At 35.2% G+C, this 23554-nt stretch overlaps 1 protein-coding gene across 1 annotated transcript; it reads left to right on the top strand.

Moving 5' to 3' along the window:
- The first annotated feature begins 3 nt into the window (after window positions 1-3).
- On the top strand, window positions 4-22425 carry LOC139690706 (chromobox protein homolog 1-like). Its single transcript, XM_071588214.1, has 6 exons — window positions 4-182; window positions 923-985; window positions 10364-10523; window positions 16436-16592; window positions 19916-20013; window positions 21436-22425. The coding sequence occupies exons 2-6, from the start codon at window positions 976-978 to the stop codon at window positions 21587-21589; spliced, it is 579 nt and encodes a 192-aa protein (XP_071444315.1). The 5' UTR covers window positions 4-182; window positions 923-975; the 3' UTR covers window positions 21590-22425.
- The last annotated feature ends 1129 nt before the right edge of the window (window positions 22426-23554 follow it).

Genomic DNA, 23554 nt, shown 5'->3' with positions numbered 1-23554 from the left:
GTCAATTTTGTAGCGGGGAGCGTGCTGTCGGCAGGCATTGGAACGTGTGAGCCGAAAGTTTCTGTTTTTTCATGCCAAATATTCTTCATTCTTTAGAGAAGCTGTGTAATCGTGGAAGGCCAAACTTCTAAAACCGTCAAGGACATAAATTTCATCTTTTATTTTTGAATAGAATTTTGTGGGTGAGTATTAAACAATTGTTTAATTAATATGGTGTAAGATCGGAATGACCAGTTTTCTGAAATTGTATTCCCTTTGTGGCAGGTAATGAAAACAGTAGTTATGTGATGCTACACTTTTTTAAAATGGCATTCCATATCGCCAGGCTGCATCAATTTCTTTCAGAGATTACTAATTCGGTAATATATGTGAAAGATGTCATTACGTTCAAAGACAGGAGGGACAATCTTTTTTATTTTGTCGTTTGTTTGACCAATTTCAGAAATCTAAATTCCTAATGTCGCAACTTAAGGAATGTGTGGCGGGACCTGTTTTTGGAATTTATCTAGATAATGCCATGGAAACATTTTATCAAACTAGACTCAAAATGATTGAAAGTTTTCACTATTTCTGTTAGTGTATATTCAGCCACTTTATTATTCCTGATATTTTCTCTAATACATGTCACTATGGCATTAATGATAACAATGTTCAAAATGAATAATCATAAGGTTGGAATATAATCCGCGTGTTCTCTTTCTAAATGTTATTTGGATATAATGAAGGTCTCGCCACAAAGTATCGACATTGCAGGAGAAAATATCCAAAATTTAAAATATTGAAATGTGTAATTAACCATATCGGTCAATGTTCGAATATTTATTCTATATGAATTTTTCCTGGCATGTTGACAAAGGGACTCATATATTTGGTACATAATGTGAATGTACACTTTGCTCAACGTTTATCTTTTTATTTTCAGCTTTTTCTGCCGCCCCTCTTCCAAGCCTCCGCTTAAGTTCATACATCATAACAATGTCTAAAGGTATGTTAAATGAAGCAACAGTTCTTTGCCACACTATTCAGCTGTTTCTTGATTCCAAGTAATTTTCTTGTTTGTTTAACATTGCCTTTATCAAAATAATATAACGTGGAATATATTTTTTGTGTGTGCCCGCATTATTTAGGTTTGCACAATTTTTCCTTTCAATTTCTATAGTCTGCCGATTAACGTAGGTTTGAATGGACACTGACCGAACGAAGATATACTACGACGTAATATTTCATGTAATAGTAATTTAATAGGGTCCATCGGGCTGAAATTAACCCCTTCCTCCTGAATTTATATTTTGAATATCGTGCCCCTATCCTCTTTATTTATTTTGTCTGTGGTTCTTTTAAATGGTATGGTAGGTAATGAAATTATATTTTGTGCATGGTAATCAACGTAGAATAGTGAAATTAATAGTTATTATTATTTTATTTTGTAAAGTCTAGTTAAATGCTTTTTTTCATCAAGATATTGTTTTTAACTACAGCTGTAATAATAATAATATTAACAAAAAAGAAAATTACATTTGTCATTGAAAAATCTCAACATAAAGTTAAAAATTGAGAAATATTTATGTTTAAAATAAGACAACATTATACAATAGATTGGAATACATAATATTATATACATAAATATAATTAATAATCAGAGAATGTATGATACTTCTCAAAACACTGGCAAATGTGAAGGTACCTGGCAGTGCTTGCACTGCCAAATTGTCTCTCTTCTGACATTTTTGAAGCATGCATGCCATCTTTTTGTCGGATGTTGTTTCTTTGCTGTTGATGGGATATGTTCAGGAAAATGAGCCCAATTTTTAGTTTACAATCGGACTGGTATGTCACCATGTGAGGGTCGTCCACGAACATTGTAATTTGGACGAGTGATCTTTGCCAATTATGCCTTGGCAACATCCAAACGAAAACTAGGTATACTTTTCTTCTTTATTTTATTGTTAACTTTCGAGTGTAAAGTGTAACAATTAAACTGCATCAAACCTATAAAAGAACATATTTTTATATCCTTTCATGAACTTTCTCAACAATGGGAAGCATGCCAGCCGCTGGTCTTTTTTGTCCACGCCTCCCATTTCTCGATTATAATCAGTTACGCTAGCCTTGTTTTGAAACAATTTCGTCGCTACCATCTTTCTTCCTCTTCTTTTCAATGCGCTTATCGTCACTTTCACATACATCATTTATAATTCTTTTATACATTGAAGGGTAGTTTTCACCACACTATATATCTATAAAACTTGTACAAAAACTGAAACGACACCCTGTGACACACTCCGTCTGACCACATGAATGATCGCATTCAAACTAAGGTTATCTTGAAGGAACTGCGTAGTCATCACAAGAAATGCTGAGAAGATGACTCATTGTGTAATAGGAATGCCCTTTTCGGGAAGGCGAACTCTTTACAAACTAGTAGAAACTAGATAGTCAAAACTTGCAACTCTAGTAGAAACTCGATATTTTTTTGTGGACACCCAATATGAAAATGAAAGAAAATAATACTACAGAAGGATGGCTAAACTAACAGTTTGTCAAGATTCCAATATGTAGCTTAGATTCACCAATAATATAGCCAAAAGTATACTGATGAAAAACTATTTTAAATTTTTGTGTTACAATGGCATTTATCCTTCAAATTCTTAATATGTATGGAAGAGAACTCTATTTATTCATTTCTACATTTCATGGCGATCAATGTAATAGTTCCTGAGCAATTGCAATTTAAGATCTTGGTGAAAATCATGTGATTTTCGCTAAGGTGGAAAAGGAGCAGTATTGTTCGGTAATTTGCTTTTTGCTTTTGAATGGGAAGGAATGCGAGGAGATAAAAGCAAAGCTGGATGCTGTTTATGGGGACACTTCGCTATCTATGACCACAGTTAGATATTGGTTCAACGAATTTAAACGGGGGCAAACATCTGTTTTTGATCAGGAGCGACCAGGATGCCCGGCAGACGTGGTTACCGATGAAATCATTCAAAAAGTCCGCGCAATGTTTCTCGCTGATCAATGAGCAAAAGTGCGAGAAGTAGCTGAGGCCACGGGTGTGTCAACCGGAACGGCAATTAATATTTTACATGATAAGTTGATGGGTGACGCGATTGCTCATGGTGGACAACAAGCTGATCCGGCTGTCAACTTTGAAGCAGTGTTTGCAGCAATTTAAACCTCATATAGGTTTGATTACTTCGACATTACCCTTCTTTAATTAGAATCCTTATTCTCGAAAGCAAACGTATAGTTTTTGTTTTAAACATTAAATTCAAACATTTAATCAACTTATCAGGGCCTAATTTGGTTACATTATCTTGCACTATGCTTTCAACACATTTACTTAACATAAATATTTTTTGAATGCCACCTTTTCTTATTTTGGTTACCCATTTATATTCAACAGCCTTTTTAGCTAATGGCAACTCCACTAGCCCCCAGGCTTGGGTTTCAACAATGATTTAATTTATCTTACATAATTTCCCCACTGTTTTATTTCCACCGTCCATGAATATCTAATTACCTAATGGCTCGATACAATGTTCTGGTTCTTGAGTTACTGGTCCATAATGTGGTCAGGCCATTGCGTAGTTTCAGGCATTCAAATATAGTGGAATTCAAACTTGAAAGAAACCTTATCTAAATTGTACTAGCTGCTTCTATGATCTCACTGAATTCACTGCATCATCATTTAATACAACCTCATGATGTTCAGCCTATGGGCTCCTGTTAATTTTTGAAAGGATATTGCAATTTCACATGGTACATGTAGACATACTCATACATTCAGTTGATTATGGGAGAAATTTCTGGAAATATATTTATTTTTAAAAAGTGCCACCCCTACTTTCACCATGCTCCTGTGGTTTTCAGGATTTGCAAATCTGTACAGTTTTGTGTAGTTATGATCTACAAAGACTTCTCTTGAATTGTGCACCAGGAAAGCAGTAAATAATACAGTACAACGTCCACTTTTTGGGTCAATGGCCTTAACTGACATCTAATTTTTTCCTTACCATTCGCTTCTCATTGAGATGTCCCATGCAGCCGTATCAGTGGCCTAATTTTTAAGGTGCGCAGCAGTTTTCGTAGCTTCAAACTAATCCTATTTGCATGAATCTGAATTATAATACATTGATTCATCTAGGATCTGTAATTACTTATGTTCTGCAAACCAATATGACATGAGGTGAAGGTGGCTGTTTTTTTTGTATTTTACCATTTTCTTAAAGATAATATGAATTCACACAGTACCATTATCTAAATGGAGACCTTTCGTCCTATTCTACTGAGTCGACCGGTCGGACCCCCATCCATCAGCTCCGTTGAGGCTACAGCGAACCAGTCACGATACTTGTGCGGACCCTGTACATACATGATTTCATCAGCTTTTGTCAAATGGAATGACACACATGCACACATTGTAGAAATTGAGAAAACTTCTGATATCATTGGATCTAAACTCAATTTTACTAGAATACTCCCATTTTCAGATTGCAGTGAAAAATATATCACTACTTATTATTTTTAAAGAACAGAAAAAAATCACAAAAAAGATTTATTTGAAACCACTCTGTTGCAAAAAGGCAAAATATAATAAAATTCTTGAAAGTGTATATAATGTAACCAGACACAAATTTCGACTCATAATTTTGGTTATTGGTGCACAAGGTATCCCAAATTTTAGCTGTATTTTGTGGAGAGAAAAGTTCATCCCATACAGTAGCAAATATGATAGTCTGTCTATATATTCTTTCTGTCTTATCCAAACTTAATTTTCAATGAATATTTTTTCTGTTGCATCTCTTAATAGTTAAAACGACAACCAGCTTTCTCATGTCCAAGTTTTCAGTAAATATGTAATGTACCGCACTTTTTGAAATGCCTGCTATGTCTGCTAGCTCGTGCACTTTCAGTTGATTATCATCTAGTATCACTTTGTGGATTTTCTTTACCGTTTTTGGAGTCATCACCTCATTTAGTCGACCAATGCAATGCTTGTCTTGACAGCTCATAGGGCCTCGTTTAAATTCTGCTACCCAATGGTTTACTGTTGTAAACGAAGGAGCAGACTCACTCAGAGTAGAATCCAGTTCAGCTTTTATATTGATTGGGCTGAGGCCTTTCAAATAAAAGTAATGTTTCACATAACGATGACCAATTTTCTCCATTTTCGCTAATTCACTGAAAACATTCTCTATAGATGGCTGCCAAACAAATACTAAACGACGTGGCATCTTCAAACTTGAATCATATGCTTCATAGGTTGCCTACTTTCTAATACAGTTATATTTTTCATCCAACTACTGCCCACTCTAGGCCAGGCCGGGTACTTATGGGACCACCCTTGTACTCCTTTCTATCTTTTCACATAGCACCACTTTCCTTTCCCCATTCTTATCAAATATTTTCTTTCGGGTACATGCACGATCATGTTGTCTATTACCATGAACATTATATATCTCTCTACAACTGGATGTCAGCATGTACAATTAGATTATCTGGGATGTACAGTTGGATTGACTGGGTCCTCTTTTATTTCAATCAATAATCTTTTTCAGTCACCAATGCCATGTTCATGCCCTTCTCCACAATTTTGTAATAATTTCTATGGTTACCCCCATTTTGACAATCAGCCCCTCACCTATGAATTGTTCTGTAAGTACCATTCCCATAATCCTGGCTTTATCCGTCTCACCTTGCAAAGGTATAGCATATTTATTTCTCTTTCTTCATATCTCCATTGATATTCTAACTTTCCTGTCCTCTGAACCAACTCTTTGGAATTTATCCTAGTCCTTATTCTTACTGTGGCATTTTTCCCCTTGTCCTATTTTCTGTTGCCACCACGTGTGTGTACAAGGGTTTTGTGTGATAGTGACCATGGAGGCTTTCCTCCTCCATTACTGGGCAGGTCACTAACCCTTGTCACGTTGTATTTTTTTAAATTTGATTTCATTCATATTTTAATTGGATAAATAGTTGAGGTTCCTCTCATTGTCTTCCTCAATAATACTTTAAACATGACACCATCAACGAAAAGTGAAGAGTCAGGCGTGATGTTGCGGAATCGAGACATAATAAAAACTTTGTTGCAATATTCCACAATTAAAACTTTATTTCGACCCTGGTTTCGATACACTGTATCATCATCAGGTGAGGAAAAGTGCAAGGGGAAGGAATATATATACCAAGCTACAAGAAGGGGTGGCAGGGGAGGAAAGAGCGGGGGGGAAGGGGGGGTTTATCATGAAGAGAAAGGCAGGAAAAACCAATGGAACCCCCGAAGTGTGGGTAGCTCACTCTTCGTGGGTGGGGGGGAAAGGTGTCATCATAAAGGGCACTAAGGGAAGTTAATGGACAAAAGTTGGGAGGGGCAAGAGAGGAACTGAATGTCATTAAGGAGCTCTGTCTTCTGGTTTCTCCGTTGGATAATATCTAAACTCTCGAGAGCGTCCAATTTCTTGCTTTTATGGAATATGTGCAACGGTTTAAATTCAAAGTCAGGGGAATGGTTCTTCTTTAAGAGGTGGGTCGCAAAGATGGATGTGGTGTTGCCTAACGTGTAACATTTCCGATGTTCCTTGATGCTTGTGGCGAAATTTTGTCCCGTCTGCCCCACATAAGTCACATTACATTGGCACTTAAATTCATAAACACCACACTGTTTATCGATGTCAAATTTGTCTTTGTTTAAGCTGAGTGCTTTGGATATAGAAAAAGGGGTGTAGAATGAAACACTGAATTTATCCTTGGGTAGAATGTTGGCAATTCTATAGGACAAAGAGTTTGAAAAGGGGATTTTACACCATTTACTCTCCTTTCTGATGATGATACAGTGTATCGAAACCATGGTCGAAATAAAGTTTTAATTGTGGAATATTGCAACGAAGTTTTTATTATGACACCATCACTTAAATGGCAACCCAAACTGAAGTCAAACCCTTTGTTAACCTCACAGAAGAGCATATACTGCATGACTGCCTTTCGTCTGGCTCCTACCTGTAAGCTCATCTTGCATAGGTGACTAATAGGAGGAATTATTATTGCTCTCACCAGAAATGATCTATGGGTCATGAAAAATGGGAGCCCTATCACCATATCAACATTGTAGTCCATGGTGATGATTTTTTATGTTGGTGCAAATGAGATTGGAATAAAAAAGTTAGTTAAAATATCAGCAAACCGGATTCAGTTATAGGAGTAACAGGAGGATTTAAGTTGAGATAATGTGTAAAAGAACTAAATCCTTTCCAAATTTATTAATTTTCATTCTTGGATTTTATGCATTTTAATGCTAATTGAAGCAGAATGCAAGCGTGCGATGATTTTTATGATTTTTAACATGGATTATCAACACAGGAGAGCGTCAATTCAACTTATTTCCACACTTGGCAATAAAGCCCCATTCTTAAAACATTGATGCTGTGCAAGAACTAGTAAAGGAAAATTGTCATGTGACTTTTCGTGAGATTGAGGCATCCTTGGGGATTACTATGACGGGCATCAATAAGATATTGTATGAACATTTAGCTGTGAAAAACATTTGTTCGCGTTGGATCCCACATAATTTGACAAAAGCTCAAAAAGATGCTCGAGTCAATTGGTGCTAAGAAATGCTCAAGAAATACAATCGCGGTGCATCAAAAGCTGTGTATAGCATCTACACGGGTGACAAATCTTGGATCTGTGTGTATGAGCCCGAAACAAAACAGCAATCCACTGTATGGGGCTTTCAAGACAAGACAAATCCAACAAAAGTGATTCATGCATGAAATCCACCGAAGCAAATGAGCGCCTGTTTCTTCGGAATAACTGGACATGTGGCAATCGTACCATTAGAGCAACATAAAACCGTGAATTCTGAATGGTACACGACCATATATTTGCCAGAAGTGCTTGGTGAGGTACGGAAAAAGAAGCAGCAGTGGAGGATCATTCTTCATCATGACAATGCAAGCTCTCACAGATCGGATGAAACAACTACATATTTGACTGGCCAAAACGTCAAATTGATGGGTCATCCTCCGTACAGCCCTGATTTAACACCAAATGACTTTTCTTTATTCCCAGTTATCAAGTAAAAATTGCGTGGCCAATGTTTTTTGGTGCCTGAAGAAGCCATTGATGCATTAAAAAACCATGCTTTAGAGATGCCTCAATCAGAGTGGAAAAAGTGTCAAAAACATTGGTTCAAGCGCAAGCTCAAGTTTATTGATTATCATGGAGAAATCTTCGGAAAACAATTCGCCAATTTCAACAATAAATTACTGTCTTTTCATTATTAGGCTGAAAATATAAATAGCCACCCTTGTACCTTGTGATACTTGTGCCTGTGACTCCAACTATTTTGTGATTTGATTCTTCGATCCCTCAAAACCATTTGGTCGATTTTGTCAATCATTTTGGAGGAAGCCACATCCAGTGGACATCCTGGACAGTGTTCATTTGTGGATTTACGGCCATGTTTAAAGTCATTTACCCAATTGTAAACAGGTTAGACATGAAAGGGATGGCGTGACTAATTTGGTTTATGTTGTTGACCATGGGTGTGGCCACTATCATAAATCTTTTCTACTATTCTATACCAATGCTCTAAATATTTTCAGTTTCTAATAAAAGATATGTAAGAATGTAAAGAAAAACATTTCATTTAAAAGGATGCTTTTTTTATGAAAATGTTTTCTTCATCAATGCATTGGAAAGGAAAAGTGAGTGAGCCACATACTGTTCTTGTGTTAACCAGATGTTGTGGTACAAAAATCACTTGTTTTTATTCCTGAAAAATTGTTTTTCAATGTTTTAGAATACTATGTTTCCTAATTCTACGTAATCATTGGCAGTTGTGGGTACAAATGCATTGACGAGGGTAAGGAAAAAAGTTCTCCGCCTCACAATGAAAGACTGCAGTTGTCTGTTGAAAAATGATTTTATATTTTTACATAATCTCCCATGACTTCAACACACTTGGTCCAGTGTTTCTCCAACATCAGTAATCCTTCCCAGAAGTGAGAGTCCGAAGGCTGGGAAAATATTCATCTACACCCCTCTCAACTTCTTTATTGGATGCTAGTGCTTCCCAGAAACAAATTTCTTCAAGCTTGGGAATAGATGGAAATCTGACGGTGCTAAATCAAAAGAATAAAGGGGATGGCCGGGTAAATCGTACCAAAATCCCGTAATTTTCCCATCGCCTATGCACCTTTGTGAGCAGGTGCATTGTCTCGGTGAAAGATGATTTTTTTCTACTTAAAGCCAGGCCTCTTCTTGCAAATTTTGGTATCCAGCTGGTCAAAAAGGTTGGGGTAATATTTGCCTGTAATTGGTCCACCTTTTTCAAGATAATCAATTAACAGGATCCCTTTTGCATCCCAGTACACACTGACCATGACCTTTCCGGTAGGTGGGATCGACTTCGTTTTCTTTGGCGCTGAACAACCGGCTTCCACTCCCTGCTTTGAATGGTGTTTCATTACTGGCATGTAGTGGTGGACCCATACCTCACCCTTGGTGACAAATCACCGCACAAAAACGGTCGGTTCCCTCTTGAATTGGTCCAAACCTTGCTGCAAAAATAATTCGGGCATTTACTTCTGATCGGCATTCAGCAACTGCTGCACCCACCTTTCGCATAGCTTTTGCATCCTTGTTACTTTGTGCTAGATGTTTCACACTCTTTCCTCCGATATCCCGATGGATTTAGCTATCACACTCACCTTCACTCTCCAATCGTTCAACACAATATCGTGCGCCTTTCTTAAGGGGTCATCTTTGAGGGATGTGCGAACACATTTTAATTCAGCTGCCCACTTTTTAACAGTGGATATTGAAGGAGCAGAGTCCCCATACACTTTTGTAAACTTGATGAATTTCCTTACCTATCCAAAGCAAAGAATTTTTATAACCACTTGAAATTCAAGTTTTTCTATTTTAACATGAAATGCGAAGGGCATTTCCTGCAACAATACGTGTAAACAAACTACTTGGGAGAACAAGTTGAAACTTGTGTTATGAACTATTGAAATATTCATCCAGGCAGAAATCATAAATTTTCATTGATTGGAATGCCATCTCTGTGTTAGTCAGATAACTTGTCTCGTTACTCTCATACGTGATTGGATATATTCGGTTTTAAGTTAAAGATAGTGCAAATATAAAACATTAGCCATTAAAATAGTTTTTTAAAGGTTTAATAACCAATTAAAAAGTTGTTTCCTTTTGTTCATGGTTTCAAGTGACAAAAAATATGTATGAGTATATTTATTTTTAATTGGAAAGAGGAAAAGTTTGCCTGAAAACGTATGGAGCCAATAAATTTACTAATGCAGCAAACTTGATCTAAGAAATCTTACTCCTGTTACAGAATCATCATCTGGAACCAGCAGGCGACAGAAAGATTTAGATGCTGCATCTGCTGCTGGTGAGGATGAGCCCATGGAAACATTCTCAGTAGAAAAGGTTTTAGACAAGCGAGTGAAGAATGGCAAGGTGGAATACTTGTTAAAGTGGAAGGGGTATTCCAAGTAAGTTCATAGATGTTATATGTAGTTATTATTTACCTGTACCATTTCTCTTCCCACCACAGGCAACTTCCTGAAATTTAAGACAATTTCAGAATCAGTTTCAGTTCCAAAACTGAAAAATTAAATGGTGTGTGAGATCAGAGATACCTGAAATCATCTTTAAAAAATATATCTTGGGTGCAAGCCTGGATGCCTTATCTGAAAAGTTTTCAATGTACCCCAGCATTCATGACTATTGTTATGGGTCCCTACAGTCTACATATTGCATACGATGCTTATTTCATTACAGCACTAGATGAGCTCTTTATTTTACTATGCTCTTAGATATGAAATGAGAATTGGTTTGAATTCCTGCTGAAAGGTAAAAGTAGCCCTTCTGGCAAATCAAATTTTAATATATTTTCTTAACTGAGTTGAAACATTGTTCAATCAATCTAATTATAAATTTCAAGTGAATGTAATATCTCAATAAAATATAATCCTTCCTATACAATTCTGCTAAATTTTAGCTGGGTTTACTCTAATTAATGGTTTCTGGCGTAACTTTATGGAACCGATTCATTATAAATAAATGAAAGGACTAACTTTTTAGTTCCACAAGAAAATTTTTTACCTCTACTCTTTAAAGGTTGGATCAGGCCTGAATTATTGTTGGACGTCAATGATTTCAAAGATGTCATAGTAGGATATATCTACTATAATTTTATTATTTCATTCTTTTTAGGTTTTAATGCATGATTTAAATACAAAGGTTCCTAGATATAAATCATAATTCCTCCCTCAAAATTATACCTAGAAATTTGTGATAGACAAAGAGTTGAGAGTTTTGACTGGCTTATTATTAAACATGTATTATCATTATTTAACTATTACTACTTATATTATTTCAAATATATTACTTATTTAACATGTATTGTGTACATTATTTAACATAAATTCATTTTATGACAATTCAGTATCAGTATTCCTTTGACAAATTTTTGCTTTGTTGGCAAATTGTAAACAAATGAAGTCCGCAGCCTCAAATTATGTAATGATGATGACCTGATGATGACGTTCAACGTCGAAACCTGGGTCGTGTTTTTAAATAAAGTGTGTGGAATTACAGTCAATTATTTCATTACATTTCAATATGTTATTCAAATTCCACAAAGTTACGCCTGAGACAACAAATGATATGCCTTAATCAGAATTCGTGTGTTCACCTCAGCCATTTTTCGTACTAATGGAAAATTACATCGTTTATGCCAAATCATTACCTTCAGTTTTACAACTGATATCAGTGTCCTGTGAACTAAAATTTTATAAAGCATTGTCTCAATACAATGACTACATTCACCAATAAATTTTCAAAAAGCATTCCAAATTCCCCTGTTAGCTAAAGACCTTTTATAAGAGCATCTCCCCTGATCATGTTTAATAAATTAGTGTCATTCTTATAAATAATGTTTCGGATCAATATTTCCACCAAATTGTATATTTTAAGACTTTTTGGAGATTGGTTATGAAAAGCACTGATCAATGTTGAATGAAACCTTAAAAGAAATTCAAGTACAGTGGAATTTTGCTTAAGGAGCACATCACACCGCAACTAATTTGCATTACCCGCAGAAATAGTGGTCGCTTAATGAGCGACTTTTTGCATAACCATTGACAAGAAGAGAAGAGTTCTCAGGGTAATTATTCACTTGCTACTGCTACCTCTCTAGCACTTGTTCCACGAACTCCTAAGCATTGTTAGTGATCACACATTTAAAAAAAAATGGTGTTCAAGCATAATATTAGTGATTTCTTTTTGCTAGGTTTAAAAATATTTTGTGTGCAGTTTTCAAATTGACCGTTAAGAAAAATTTATAAGAAGAAAGCCATAAAAGAATAAAAATAAAAAGTAACTGTAGAAGTGAAAGATGAAATAATTGAAAATCAGGAACAAGATATGAGTGTGGATGATCCTAGTATGCACATCAACAATGGGCCTCTTTTTCAAGAACATGGACAAGGCTAAGGAGGTGGATGCTGCAAATAGAGTAACAAATAGTATCTACGCAATGGTTATGCAATATTAATTAGGTTGAAAGGTTGCTTATCATTTGCATAAATGAAAAGCAATTGCAATGCCACGCCATTAACAAGAATATAATTTGTGTGAAGGGGAAAGTAATTTTTGCCGACTTGGTTAATAAGATGCAACAATTTCAGAGTGTAAAAATCATTCGCCTTGACTGGGATTCTAATGTGGACGCCTTGTCCTGTCGAGTGCTTTAGCCAGTTATGCTATCGAGACATAGATCCCAAGGATTACTGGCCCGAAAATATTTTTAATTGTGACCAGACGCATCTCTTCTGGAAAAAGATACCGAAGCAAACCTATGTTTCTACACATAACTGTAGCAGAACGGATTATGCTCTTATTGAGGTTTAACTGTGTGTATTATTGTATGGTTCCAATCAAGTTTTTAATTATTAATCCCAGGTTACTTAAAGAATTTTAATTTACATATTGCGGGGGCACTTCAAGAACTTGTAGTTAGAGGTAGGGAAATTGCTGAAATAGTCTGCTTGATTTTTTTCTTGATTTGTGTGATTTTGTTCATTAGTTAAGTTTCATTGATTTTCAATATGAGTGTAAATTTTTATTCTGTTTCAAAGCATCAGTTGATAGAATATTAAGTGCATGATTATTTAATCAAGTGAATATTTGTGGACCTTGACACATTGGCCAGTGTTATCCAAGTTGGATAATTGTGTCCCAACACTCACTGTGAAAGTTTGAAACACGATAATATGGCATATAGCTACCTGCAAAACGTATGCAGTGCACGGCAATTTAAGGACTCCGTTGCATTTTCTTCACTTTTAAATGTAAAAAAAATGATGTATCCCTGATAGTTGCTCTTAATAATTGCTATTCATGATGTAACCTGCAAGTATTACCAAAGAACGGTTTCTGCTAGCTTGGCATTACTGACCGCGGAAGAAATACCTAGTTATCATCACAATTCTGAAATCACAGTACATCATATAAGGTGGGCTCCTTCTCAAATCACGCACTCACTTGATTCCCTTCCACATTCACATTTATTCTCACCAGGATGACAGCAGTGCCAATGCCGCTCACCATTGTGAACTGCTGAAGAAGTTGAGAATTGTGCAATAATGTTGTCTATACCATATGTATTCTTCTGGTTCTTCTCAATGATGGAATGATTGGCAGATATTTCCCTAATAGTTCTTTTGACTTTAAGAATTGCAACTATGTTCTTCCAATTCCTTATGCAATGCACATCAATCATTTTTCCTGCCGCATGATTTTTATTTCTTCAACATTTTTTTGCATCTTTTAGTTTTTCAATTTCTGTAAAAAATAGTGACATTTTGCAGCAATGCATTGTAAGAACTAGATTTAAATGATCACAGAGATGATTCAAATGTGCCTGATGCTAGCCTAGATGCCTAGCTAGTTGCCTGATGGCCTTGAATGGCAAGCAAGAAACGAAATGCTCCCCCGTCCCATCTCCCTGTGATATATACGAGGGTGATTCGAAAAGTAAGGTCTCTCATTTTTTTCATGAAAAATCAAATTTATTCTCAACTTTGCGAACTTAGTTGGAAAGGTTGAGCATTTAGCTATTTTTCTACATAGTCGCCTTGACGATCAATCACTTTTTGCATTCTTGTAAGCAGCTTTTTAATACCGGCATTGTATCTTTTTCCTGCTGCACTGCGAAGCAACCTGATGACTGCTTCTCTGATGTAAATTAATTGCCTTTTAGTGGAAGTGTACGGTGAGAAATGTATGGACATCAAAAACATGCGGAAGTGGTGCAGGGAGTTTTGATGGCCAAAAAAACGTCCATGATGAGCAGAGATCAGGACACTGAGTTTGCCGGATTCAATGGGGGCTTCAATTGACGAGATGGTGTGCAATAACCAGAGAATTACCCTTCATGAGGTAAATGAAGGCCTTAATGAAGAGAGTGGCTTCTTCTCCGTGCAGAATATTGTATCAGAGGTCCTCGGTTACAACAAGGTGTCTCACCAAAGGAGTGTGTTTGTATCATGACAATGCATGTCTACATGTGTCACATCAAGTGACCCCCCTACTCAATGAATTCGGCTGGGATATCTTAGACCACCCTCCTTATACATGAGGACGTTACCCCCAGCGACTACCATATGTTTCCCGCTCTCAAAACACACCTTGGAGGACAGAAATTCAAGTCAGACAAGGAAGTGCAAGAAGCAGTCAGTTGGCTTCGTGACGCAGTGGGAGACAGGTACGATGCTGGTTTTAAGAAGCTGGTTACAAGGATGCAAAAACTGATTGATCGTCAAGGTGACCATGTAGAAAAATAGCTAAATGCTCAGCCTTTCCTGAGATGTACACAAAGTTTGGCATAAATTTGATTTTTCAAGAAAAGAAAAATAGGAGACCTTACTTTTCAAATCACCCTCTTATAAGAGCAAAGAGGGCATACAGAAGTTAACTCACTTGGACTGAAGAGAAGGGAGGGACTTGAACTCAGGTAAGATGCTCACCTTCCATTTTGGTGATGATATTTGAGAAAAAGGTGTGTTGTACCCTGGGTTTATACAATCAAGTAGTCTCTGCGTCTTTATCTTTTTCTTCTGTACCAGCATTCCTAAACTCAAGGCATTTGTCTGTTTAAAAAATTCATCTTTTTCAATCTTCCCAGGATGCCGTGATATTTTTATTGTTTAAATGGTGTCTTTTGGTATGGGGGTGTCATAAAGACATAGAAAGTGGTTGCTTTTAATACAAATATTGGGTAATATTAATAACAGAAACTAAGCATTGCATATTAAGTGCAAATGTCAATAGTCACTTGCTATCTTAAGAGAGAAGATTGTCGAGATAAGATGCCAGACAGTATTGCATTTATATTTAAGTTGTGAATTATACTTCCGAACATGTAAACATGGAGCTTTGGAAACACGTCAAGAACTAGCCAATAAATCACAGGTAAAACAGAATCAATTTTTCGACAAAAATTATTATAATTGGAAGGAGAGAAAAAGTGTAGGTATGTCTATGGCCAATTTTTCTGGTACATGCCATTGTGCGACAGATTCATGAAGAGAAATGGCCTGTGCGTTTGCACCAGATCTATAATAGCTCCAAAATTGCCACTAAAATCTGAAAGAAAGGTAGCAAGGCATCTATCTACACATGGCATCACGCCAATGAGAAGAATGGAACGGCCATCAATTTCTAGTGTTTGTGATTGAAAAACTCCTAATGGAAAGTTAAAAGTGATACTATCATGCCTTTTTTTAAATATATTGGCAATGCACTACATGGAAGTGAAGGTGACATTGTGTCAGGGGAATGTGACCACTCTAGTGAAAATAACTGCGTAAATGATTCAGCAGCAGTGATGACAAATTTCTGGGATTCTACGATGAAGTAATGTTGATATATCTGCTAATTTTTAATGCAAGAATTCCTTTGGTCCTTGCCCATCTGATCCAAGTATTTTATGTAAATTATTACCTAAAAAGTCTCATGGGCCAGAAAATATGGTAACTCACTTTGATGATGTACTGGTGTTTTTTTAGTTTGGTACTTTTGAAGCAAAATGGCATCTCCTTAGACAGTGACTGCTTGTGCAATCGTGGTTTTACGTAGTCAAGGCTTGTATGACTGGGGTTACCCTGTGATTTTTGTATGTTCTTTGTAATTTGCTTTGTTAAGGACTTGACTTATTATAATTGCCATAACTATGACCTAGTCATATATTTCCTATCCTAGAGCTACCTATTTAAAAATGTTTCCTCTGGTATTGATTTTCTATTTATGAAAAAAATTGCTTCAAAAGGTGAATTTAAAAACATTATTTTGATGGCCATTTTAGTTTCTTTGCTTTAATAGTTTTATTTTTTAAATGCAGTGAAGATAACACATGGGAACCAATGGAGAATCTTGACTGCCCAGATCTTATATCTGCCTTTGAGAAAAAGCTGGAAGGTGGGAAGAAAGGCAAAAAGCAGCCAGCACCAACTACTGTAGAAGACAAAAAACCTCCTAAGAAAAAGCATATGGCTGAGGTAAGGATGCATTTTCACTGTTATGTTTCCAGTATTTATTGGAGGGTGTTCCGTGAATCAAAATTAGTGATTCCAATTGTATTCAGGATAAATGGAAAGAGGGTGAGATTTTCTCAAAATGAAGGTTAGGAGTTTAATGGGCTAATAAGGAATTTCCAATGAGAAAAGTGTTATGTTTCTATTTTTCATAGACCATTGATTCATGTGAGGCAATGAGGAATGGTGAACGTAAAAATTCATCTCATTCTTCTTTATCTCATCAACAACATAAAATCTGTGTTCTTTTGGCTTATGTGCTTTTATTTCAGGGCTCAACTTCAGTTAGGACCTTTTTTTGTGGCTTTGAGCAAGTCCCCTGTAACTGCAGCACAAAGTTCTTTCTGTTCTTGTGACAGAAGCCATGGAATGAATTTTGCAGCCCCACTTTTATGCTGATATTGTCTGCTCAAATCTCAGAGACAATGGTTTTTGGAACACCTAAATCTTCCCCTTACTCTCGCCCTGGCCATAATCAATTTTGCAGCTCGCACACAAATGGCATTTTCAAGGAGTTTATCAGTCCTTGTGAATATGATGGTAAAAGTTAACTCAAGGCAATCTCAATGTTGAGTATCGAGTAGGAGAGCAGTGTGACTTTTCATGCATTCGTGGTAAGGTCTCCTGTGATTGGCTACTAAGGTTTGTGAAGGTCATACTGAACATAATTGAAATATTCGAAATGGCTGTTACTTTCCGGACAGACCTAGCATATGTTACACATTGTAAAAATACTTCCTTGACACACATAATGTGGAACATTCTTAACAAGCACCTTTTGTGTCGAGTAGTTTGTATGACCAGCTAAATCATGTTGACCAAAAAAGACATAACAAGCAACTCTTTGCATAATGAGTGAAGAGGAATGAGGAAATCCCAGAAAGATTACATTTCTGCTGTTTCAGATTACTCTACCAAATACAGACATTAAATCATGATGCCAGATTCTCTTGGGATTATAATGTTCCAAATAATAAAGAAGCTATTCAAGAATTGGCAGGAAATTATTGAAAGCAACAGAACCTCCTTCATGTCATGCATGAACTAATTATAAACCACTTAAACCTTACAGCATTAAAAATTTCATAATGGTAATAAGAGATACTATTCTACTACAGCTGTCTATACATTTAACTTAACACTTTTTGTCAACTTCTCAGAGAAATTAACATTTTAACAACATATTTGCTCATGATTTATTTCTCATACCCTAATTTCATTACTTTACCACCTAAATTTCTTAAAGAAACAGCTCCATAAATGTGTGGCATGGTATCATGACAGAAAACGTAGGAAATTCATATGTTCATGATTATTCGTGTTTAACCAGGTAATTTAACTTCTTTTTTAACCAAGGGTTGCAAATGTACCTCCCTATTGTTTTGTGGTCATGGTGTCAGCTCAATGATATTAGGCTGACTTCATATGAGTCATTAGGTTGCTACTTGAAATAGAATGTTACAAATTGCATCATCAAGTGGTAGTCTGCTACCATGTGCACCCAAAAAGGGAAACACACTTGGCTATGTTGGGCTATTGCTATCACTCAGAGAAGCATGGTCCACCACCTAATAGTGGCTTCATTGGTTCTGGGTATGCATCAAGGGGCAGTTCATAAGATATTGAAAAAAATTGTACAAATCATTCTGGATAATTTCTGCCCTCTGCGGCCTATAATTATTACCAAGTTTAGTAAAAAATACACTCGTTTTGAAATGTAGTGTACTTAAATAAACCCTGGAAAACTCTGGGAATATCTTGATGTTTGATACTGGACACCCTGAAAGCATGAGGATTGCATTCTCATTTGTTGTAATCTTCAACAAATAGACTTAATCTTAAATGATTGAGTGAAAGAACAAAAATTTAGAAATTTGATTACCAATAAGGGATTTATATTGGCGTCATTGACTGTTATTAGTCAACAAATTAATAAAAATACAATATCTTCACTAAGTTGAAATAAATATTAAAATTATTAGTTATTAATTGGTGCTGGTTCTAAATGAAAGGGATTAATCAAGGTGATACTTCGATAGACTCACTGAGTTGACCATAACTTGGTGGAGTAACATAGAAAAATACCATTATGCTTGCTTTTTATAAGCAATTTGTATATATCCGCAGTCAATTTTGCTGACAGCATACACTCGGTTTAATGAATATTGTCATCTTCTGATCGTACTCATTAAAAATCTGTAAAACTTCATTGTTGTTTAATTATATTTTATTTAAAAAAATATTTGGCATATATCTTTGTACTTGAATGCATGAAAACCAAAAACCTAAAATAAACTTGGCAATAGGAGGTAACAATGATAGTTGTATTTTTATGGAAAATGACTTTTCAAAGATGCATGATAAAATATAGAAAGATATGGCCATTGTCATTTACATTGCAAATTTTAAAGGCGTTACCTTTCTTCAACCCCTAATAGATGTTTCATATTATTTCCATATCCATAATTTCTGTAGAGTTTATATCTATTTTATTTCCCCTCTTATTTATTTAAAAAAAATGAAGTTCTTCAATTGAAAGTTAGCGGTGAAGTTATCATCATCAACTGCGGGTAATTGATGTTTCTTGAAGCTATTGCATCATCATCCTATTCTTCACTCATAAAATTATCTTCTTCTTCACCCTAAACATTATCATCTTCTTTACACATAAAATTATCTTGGCCCTTAATGGTATTTGAAATGACACATTTCAAACTGGACATTCTTAGGGTTCCTTTACCCATTCAGTAGTTGTTGATATCTTTGATTTTATTAAAGTTATACATTTAATCTAGGTGATCCTTGCATTGCTTGTCGAGGTAGATGTGTGATGGCTGCAACTGGGGTGCCAGTCCCTCATACAGCCAAATCGATGCAAGGGTGTTCTGTAATTCGTTTGGTAGATTCGATTCGAGAGGAAGTACATGACCCAAATAAGCAGTGATCATTTATGCCATGTTGCTATGGGGGCATATTTTACACCTATGACAACAATTGTTGGGGGTGTATTTCTTCTATCCCATCATTTTTGCGTATCTAAAAAATGGTACCTAACCATCCACTGAAAAACCACTTTGCATTCAAATTTATTCTTCCTGTATTGTATGTGGTTTTGTATCCCCTTAGAGACCCTATGTTGGATCTGCTCAACTTAAGGTGAAAATTTTTCTTTTAAATGGGATACTTAGTTAAAGTACCTGTTTAAAAATTTTGTGGTTCGCATGCTACAATAGTTTAAATGATTACAACAATTTATTTATATGTAATTGCTATATTTAATTTTGCAGGATGATAACAAGCCACGAGGTTTTGATAGGTCCTTAGAGCCAGAAAAAATAATTGGAGCCACAGATTCAAGTGGAGAGCTTATGTTCCTGATGAAGTGGTAATGCCTAATATTATTAACATGTGCATGGTTTACAATTGTACAACTTCGGCAAGGTCTCACTTTTTCCAAAGATTTTATGCACACAATAACTGATATATTGGCACACTCATTTCCATTTTTTTTTAAAGGTTTTGTTGTTGACTAATTTTTAAAAGTATTATACATTGATTTAACCTTTGTCATATTAGACTTAGATTTAGGATCCTCCACATTAGAGTATGAAAAATAACTACATGGTAACCAACTTCTGGAAATGTTAGTTGCCTCTGTATTGGTTTTACATTAGTTGTTGATTTAATTTTGTTTCGCAATTATTGGAAATTAAGTCATTTTCTATTAGTGAGACCTTGCTTTTACATTCTCAAAATTTGTTTTTCAGCCCTATAGATAATTTTCTTTTCTCTCTAAAATATATTTGTAGTCACAATATTATTTTGTTCTGGTTTTTACATTTGCAAATTTCCTACACTTATGATGATCCCTGAAAAGGATAGTGGATGATGTGTTATTGGTTTAAGTTTTAAATTAGAACACCAAGGTAATTCGACCAATGTTATTTACATGACAGAAAAATAAAATCTTAGTTTTAAATTTGCCAATAGCATATAATTTTTCATTTGCCCATTGCCAATCAATTGTGTACCAATTTGGACATAAGTTGTGTCAGGAAAAAAGTCTCTTTGTAATTTTTCATGCAATATATTTCTTTTTGTAATCTTGGAATTGTTTTGATTAAATTAGGAGTACAGATCTTTGTTCATTAATGTAAAAAAGAAATAACACCTACTTGTTATTACATTTCATCATTTTTTAATGTTTGGTGCTGGTTCACATTATACAAAGCAAGAAACGATGAAAAAAGGCATAACTAACTAAATGGTTAACTGAAATATTTAAATTGTATCCCACCCTAGTTAAGTTGAAATGCCTACAGTATCATGGCCAAATATCTTAAGGATATTAACTTTGAAATTCTAAAAATTCCAAGATTGGATTTTGCAACATCCAGGTTCAAAATGTACAAATATTTAAAATGTAATTGTGATTCTGTAGTTATTGAGTAAATTCATAATGTGATTACATCTGCTCATTGAAGCACAAAGAAAATGGACCTAGTAAATCGATAATTCTATTTTATTACAAAAAAGATACCTTAAAAATATATGAAATAGTGCCTTATTTGGGATTAGTGATGTTTCTAAGAATTGATGAGCTCAGCATCTGGAATCAGAAATTGAAATTTATGTCTATAATATTTTTGAATCGGCAGAGCACATATATAAATGTAAATTTTTAACTTTGATTGTATTTCTGCAGCAGAAATTTTATAATTACTGGGTAGCCATATAATGATTTTGGTTCGATTTGCTAAAGGATTTCTATTTTTTTAAATTTACCCCCTCCCTTTCTTAATTACAGGAAGGGGACTGATGAAGCAGATTTAGTACCTGCTCGTCAGGCAAATGTTAGGTGCCCGCAAATTGTCATCCAGTTCTATGAAGAGAGACTTACCTGGCACACTTCAACCCACGAGGACGATGGGTCTGGTGCAAAAGAAGCTCAGGCTGATTAACAAATCTGTCACCTTTCCATGATTTATTTGTTAAAAGTTCACTGTGGATTTTAAATCGTGAACAATTTCCTGTTTCATCCGAGGAAGAAGCCATTGACCTTGAAAGTGGTAGATCTAACTTGATTGGACTGAAAAAGGGATTATCAAAATGACCTGAAGAGTCTCAAAATAGATGCCTTTTATGATTTATAATTCAGTACATTTTTTTTTTTTACTTATTCATACTACCCATTGTGATTTAGATGTTTTTCCTTACCTGAACATTGTTGAAAATGCCAGATGGTTGGCTAGGATTTTTCATATAACTTGAAACAATTCACACCATGTTCAGTGATAGGTGTCAGCAAAGATTTTATATGGTACTTCCCTATGATTATTCTTCATTATTCATCTAAAAATTACAAAAAGGACTTAGCAGTTACTGCATTAGTCAGAGGTGTCTGCCTCTCTCTCTCATTGTTTTGGTAGATAGTTTATGTGATGATGTGCTTATTCATATCTTCTTTTTATGAGTGGAAGCTTATGATATTGTATGAACCACACTTAATTTTTTTCAATGTAACATTTAGTTTGCCAGGATTGAGGTCTGTGACCAATTGCCATTCACCATTTGTAGCGTTGACTCATGTTTTTATGGCCCAATGCCACAAGTGACACACTTGTTGATTTACAGCTTGGGGATTGTATTGAAAAGTAATATTTTTTTAATACAGCCAAATTAACATCTGTGTCACTTAAATCAAATATGGAAAATTTTTTACATGGTAGTTGGCACATGTTCTGACGCATTTTATGTAATATTTTAATTTTCATAAATATATTGTCAGAAAGCCCAATTATGTGTTCTCTCTCCTTCTAGTTTATACTCATTAACTTTTTATAATTGAGGAATCATATTCTTTTTAGGCACTGCATATTGTAGCTCTTTTGATGAACATCACTGACCTTTTAATAGGCAAGGGAGAAATACAGCTATTGTTGTTTCCTCACAATAGGCACTATTTGCTGGCAATTTTTAATTTCAAAATATGGTTTTAAAATAACTTTGTTTGTCAATTATTGTTAGGGTGGTGAAAATAGTTTCCTTCTCTGTCTCATTACTGCTCTAAGTGTTGAAGGTATGACCATCCCAGCTTAATATTGATATTAAAAATCTCCATTAACACTACAAGATACTAATTTTACAGTTTTGAAGCTCCGATAGTGTGATTGGCTGTTAGATGTAGCAACCATCAGTCACAGTTTATATGCCTAGCTAGGAATTTGCACTTTGTTCGTCATGAGATTTGGAACAATGCAGCTGACCTACAGTTAAGTGCATTCTTGTATGGGATTCCTAAGTTGAATGAAATGGTATATTTACTGTTAAAGAGTTGAATCGATAAATTCATAATAAATGGTCATGCACATTTTTACTGTGTATATAGCATATTTTGCCATATGTGGTAATAAATGATTGATGGGTTTGATTTTATGCAGAGGCTAGTATTCCTCATATTGAAGGAATGTGATAGGCTGTACACCTTGGCCAGACAAGGTGCTGCCCAAGCTTGAATCAGAATTGGCTGCAGAAGATAGCCAATGGTGACTGAGTGGGATTTTTGTATAGGAGTTATAATGGGAAGTTGTGTACACAACATGATTGGGTTCAAGTTCTGGGTTACAGATTGATGGTCTCATTTGATCTTAAAATTGCAAAAAATTAAAAGTGGGCCAAACAGAACTCATGCGGTGTATACATACGCCTACAGTACATTCTGTAAGTTAAGAATAAAGGTTTTTTCCATGATATTATTTTATGACTATATAAATATATTGTAAATTTTGTAAATAAATTGATTTAATGAGAAACAATTGTTATGCGTTTGAGGTGAGATGGTCAATGGTAGTTCATATTTAATGCTCCGGACGAAAAAAAAGCAGTAAATATTGAAGTAAAAATTTCTGAAAAATAGAAAAAAAAAT

This window comes from Hetaerina americana, unplaced genomic scaffold, assembly GCF_022747635.1.
Source record: "Hetaerina americana unplaced genomic scaffold, ioHetAmer1.1.p SCAF_3, whole genome shotgun sequence".
NCBI lineage: Eukaryota > Metazoa > Arthropoda > Insecta > Odonata > Calopterygidae > Hetaerina > Hetaerina americana.
Note: the sequence above shows the minus strand (reverse complement) of the source record. Positions and strands in the feature narration are given on the sequence as shown.

Coding starts and splice junctions, on each gene's coding strand:
- LOC139690706 (XM_071588214.1), top strand. Junction 10,524..16,435: donor AAGTGGAAGGGGTATTCCAA/GTAAGTTCATAG, acceptor TTTTAAATGCAG/TGAAGATAACACATGGGAAC. Junction 16,593..19,915: donor AGAAAAAGCATATGGCTGAG/GTAAGGATGCAT, acceptor TTAATTTTGCAG/GATGATAACAAGCCACGAGG.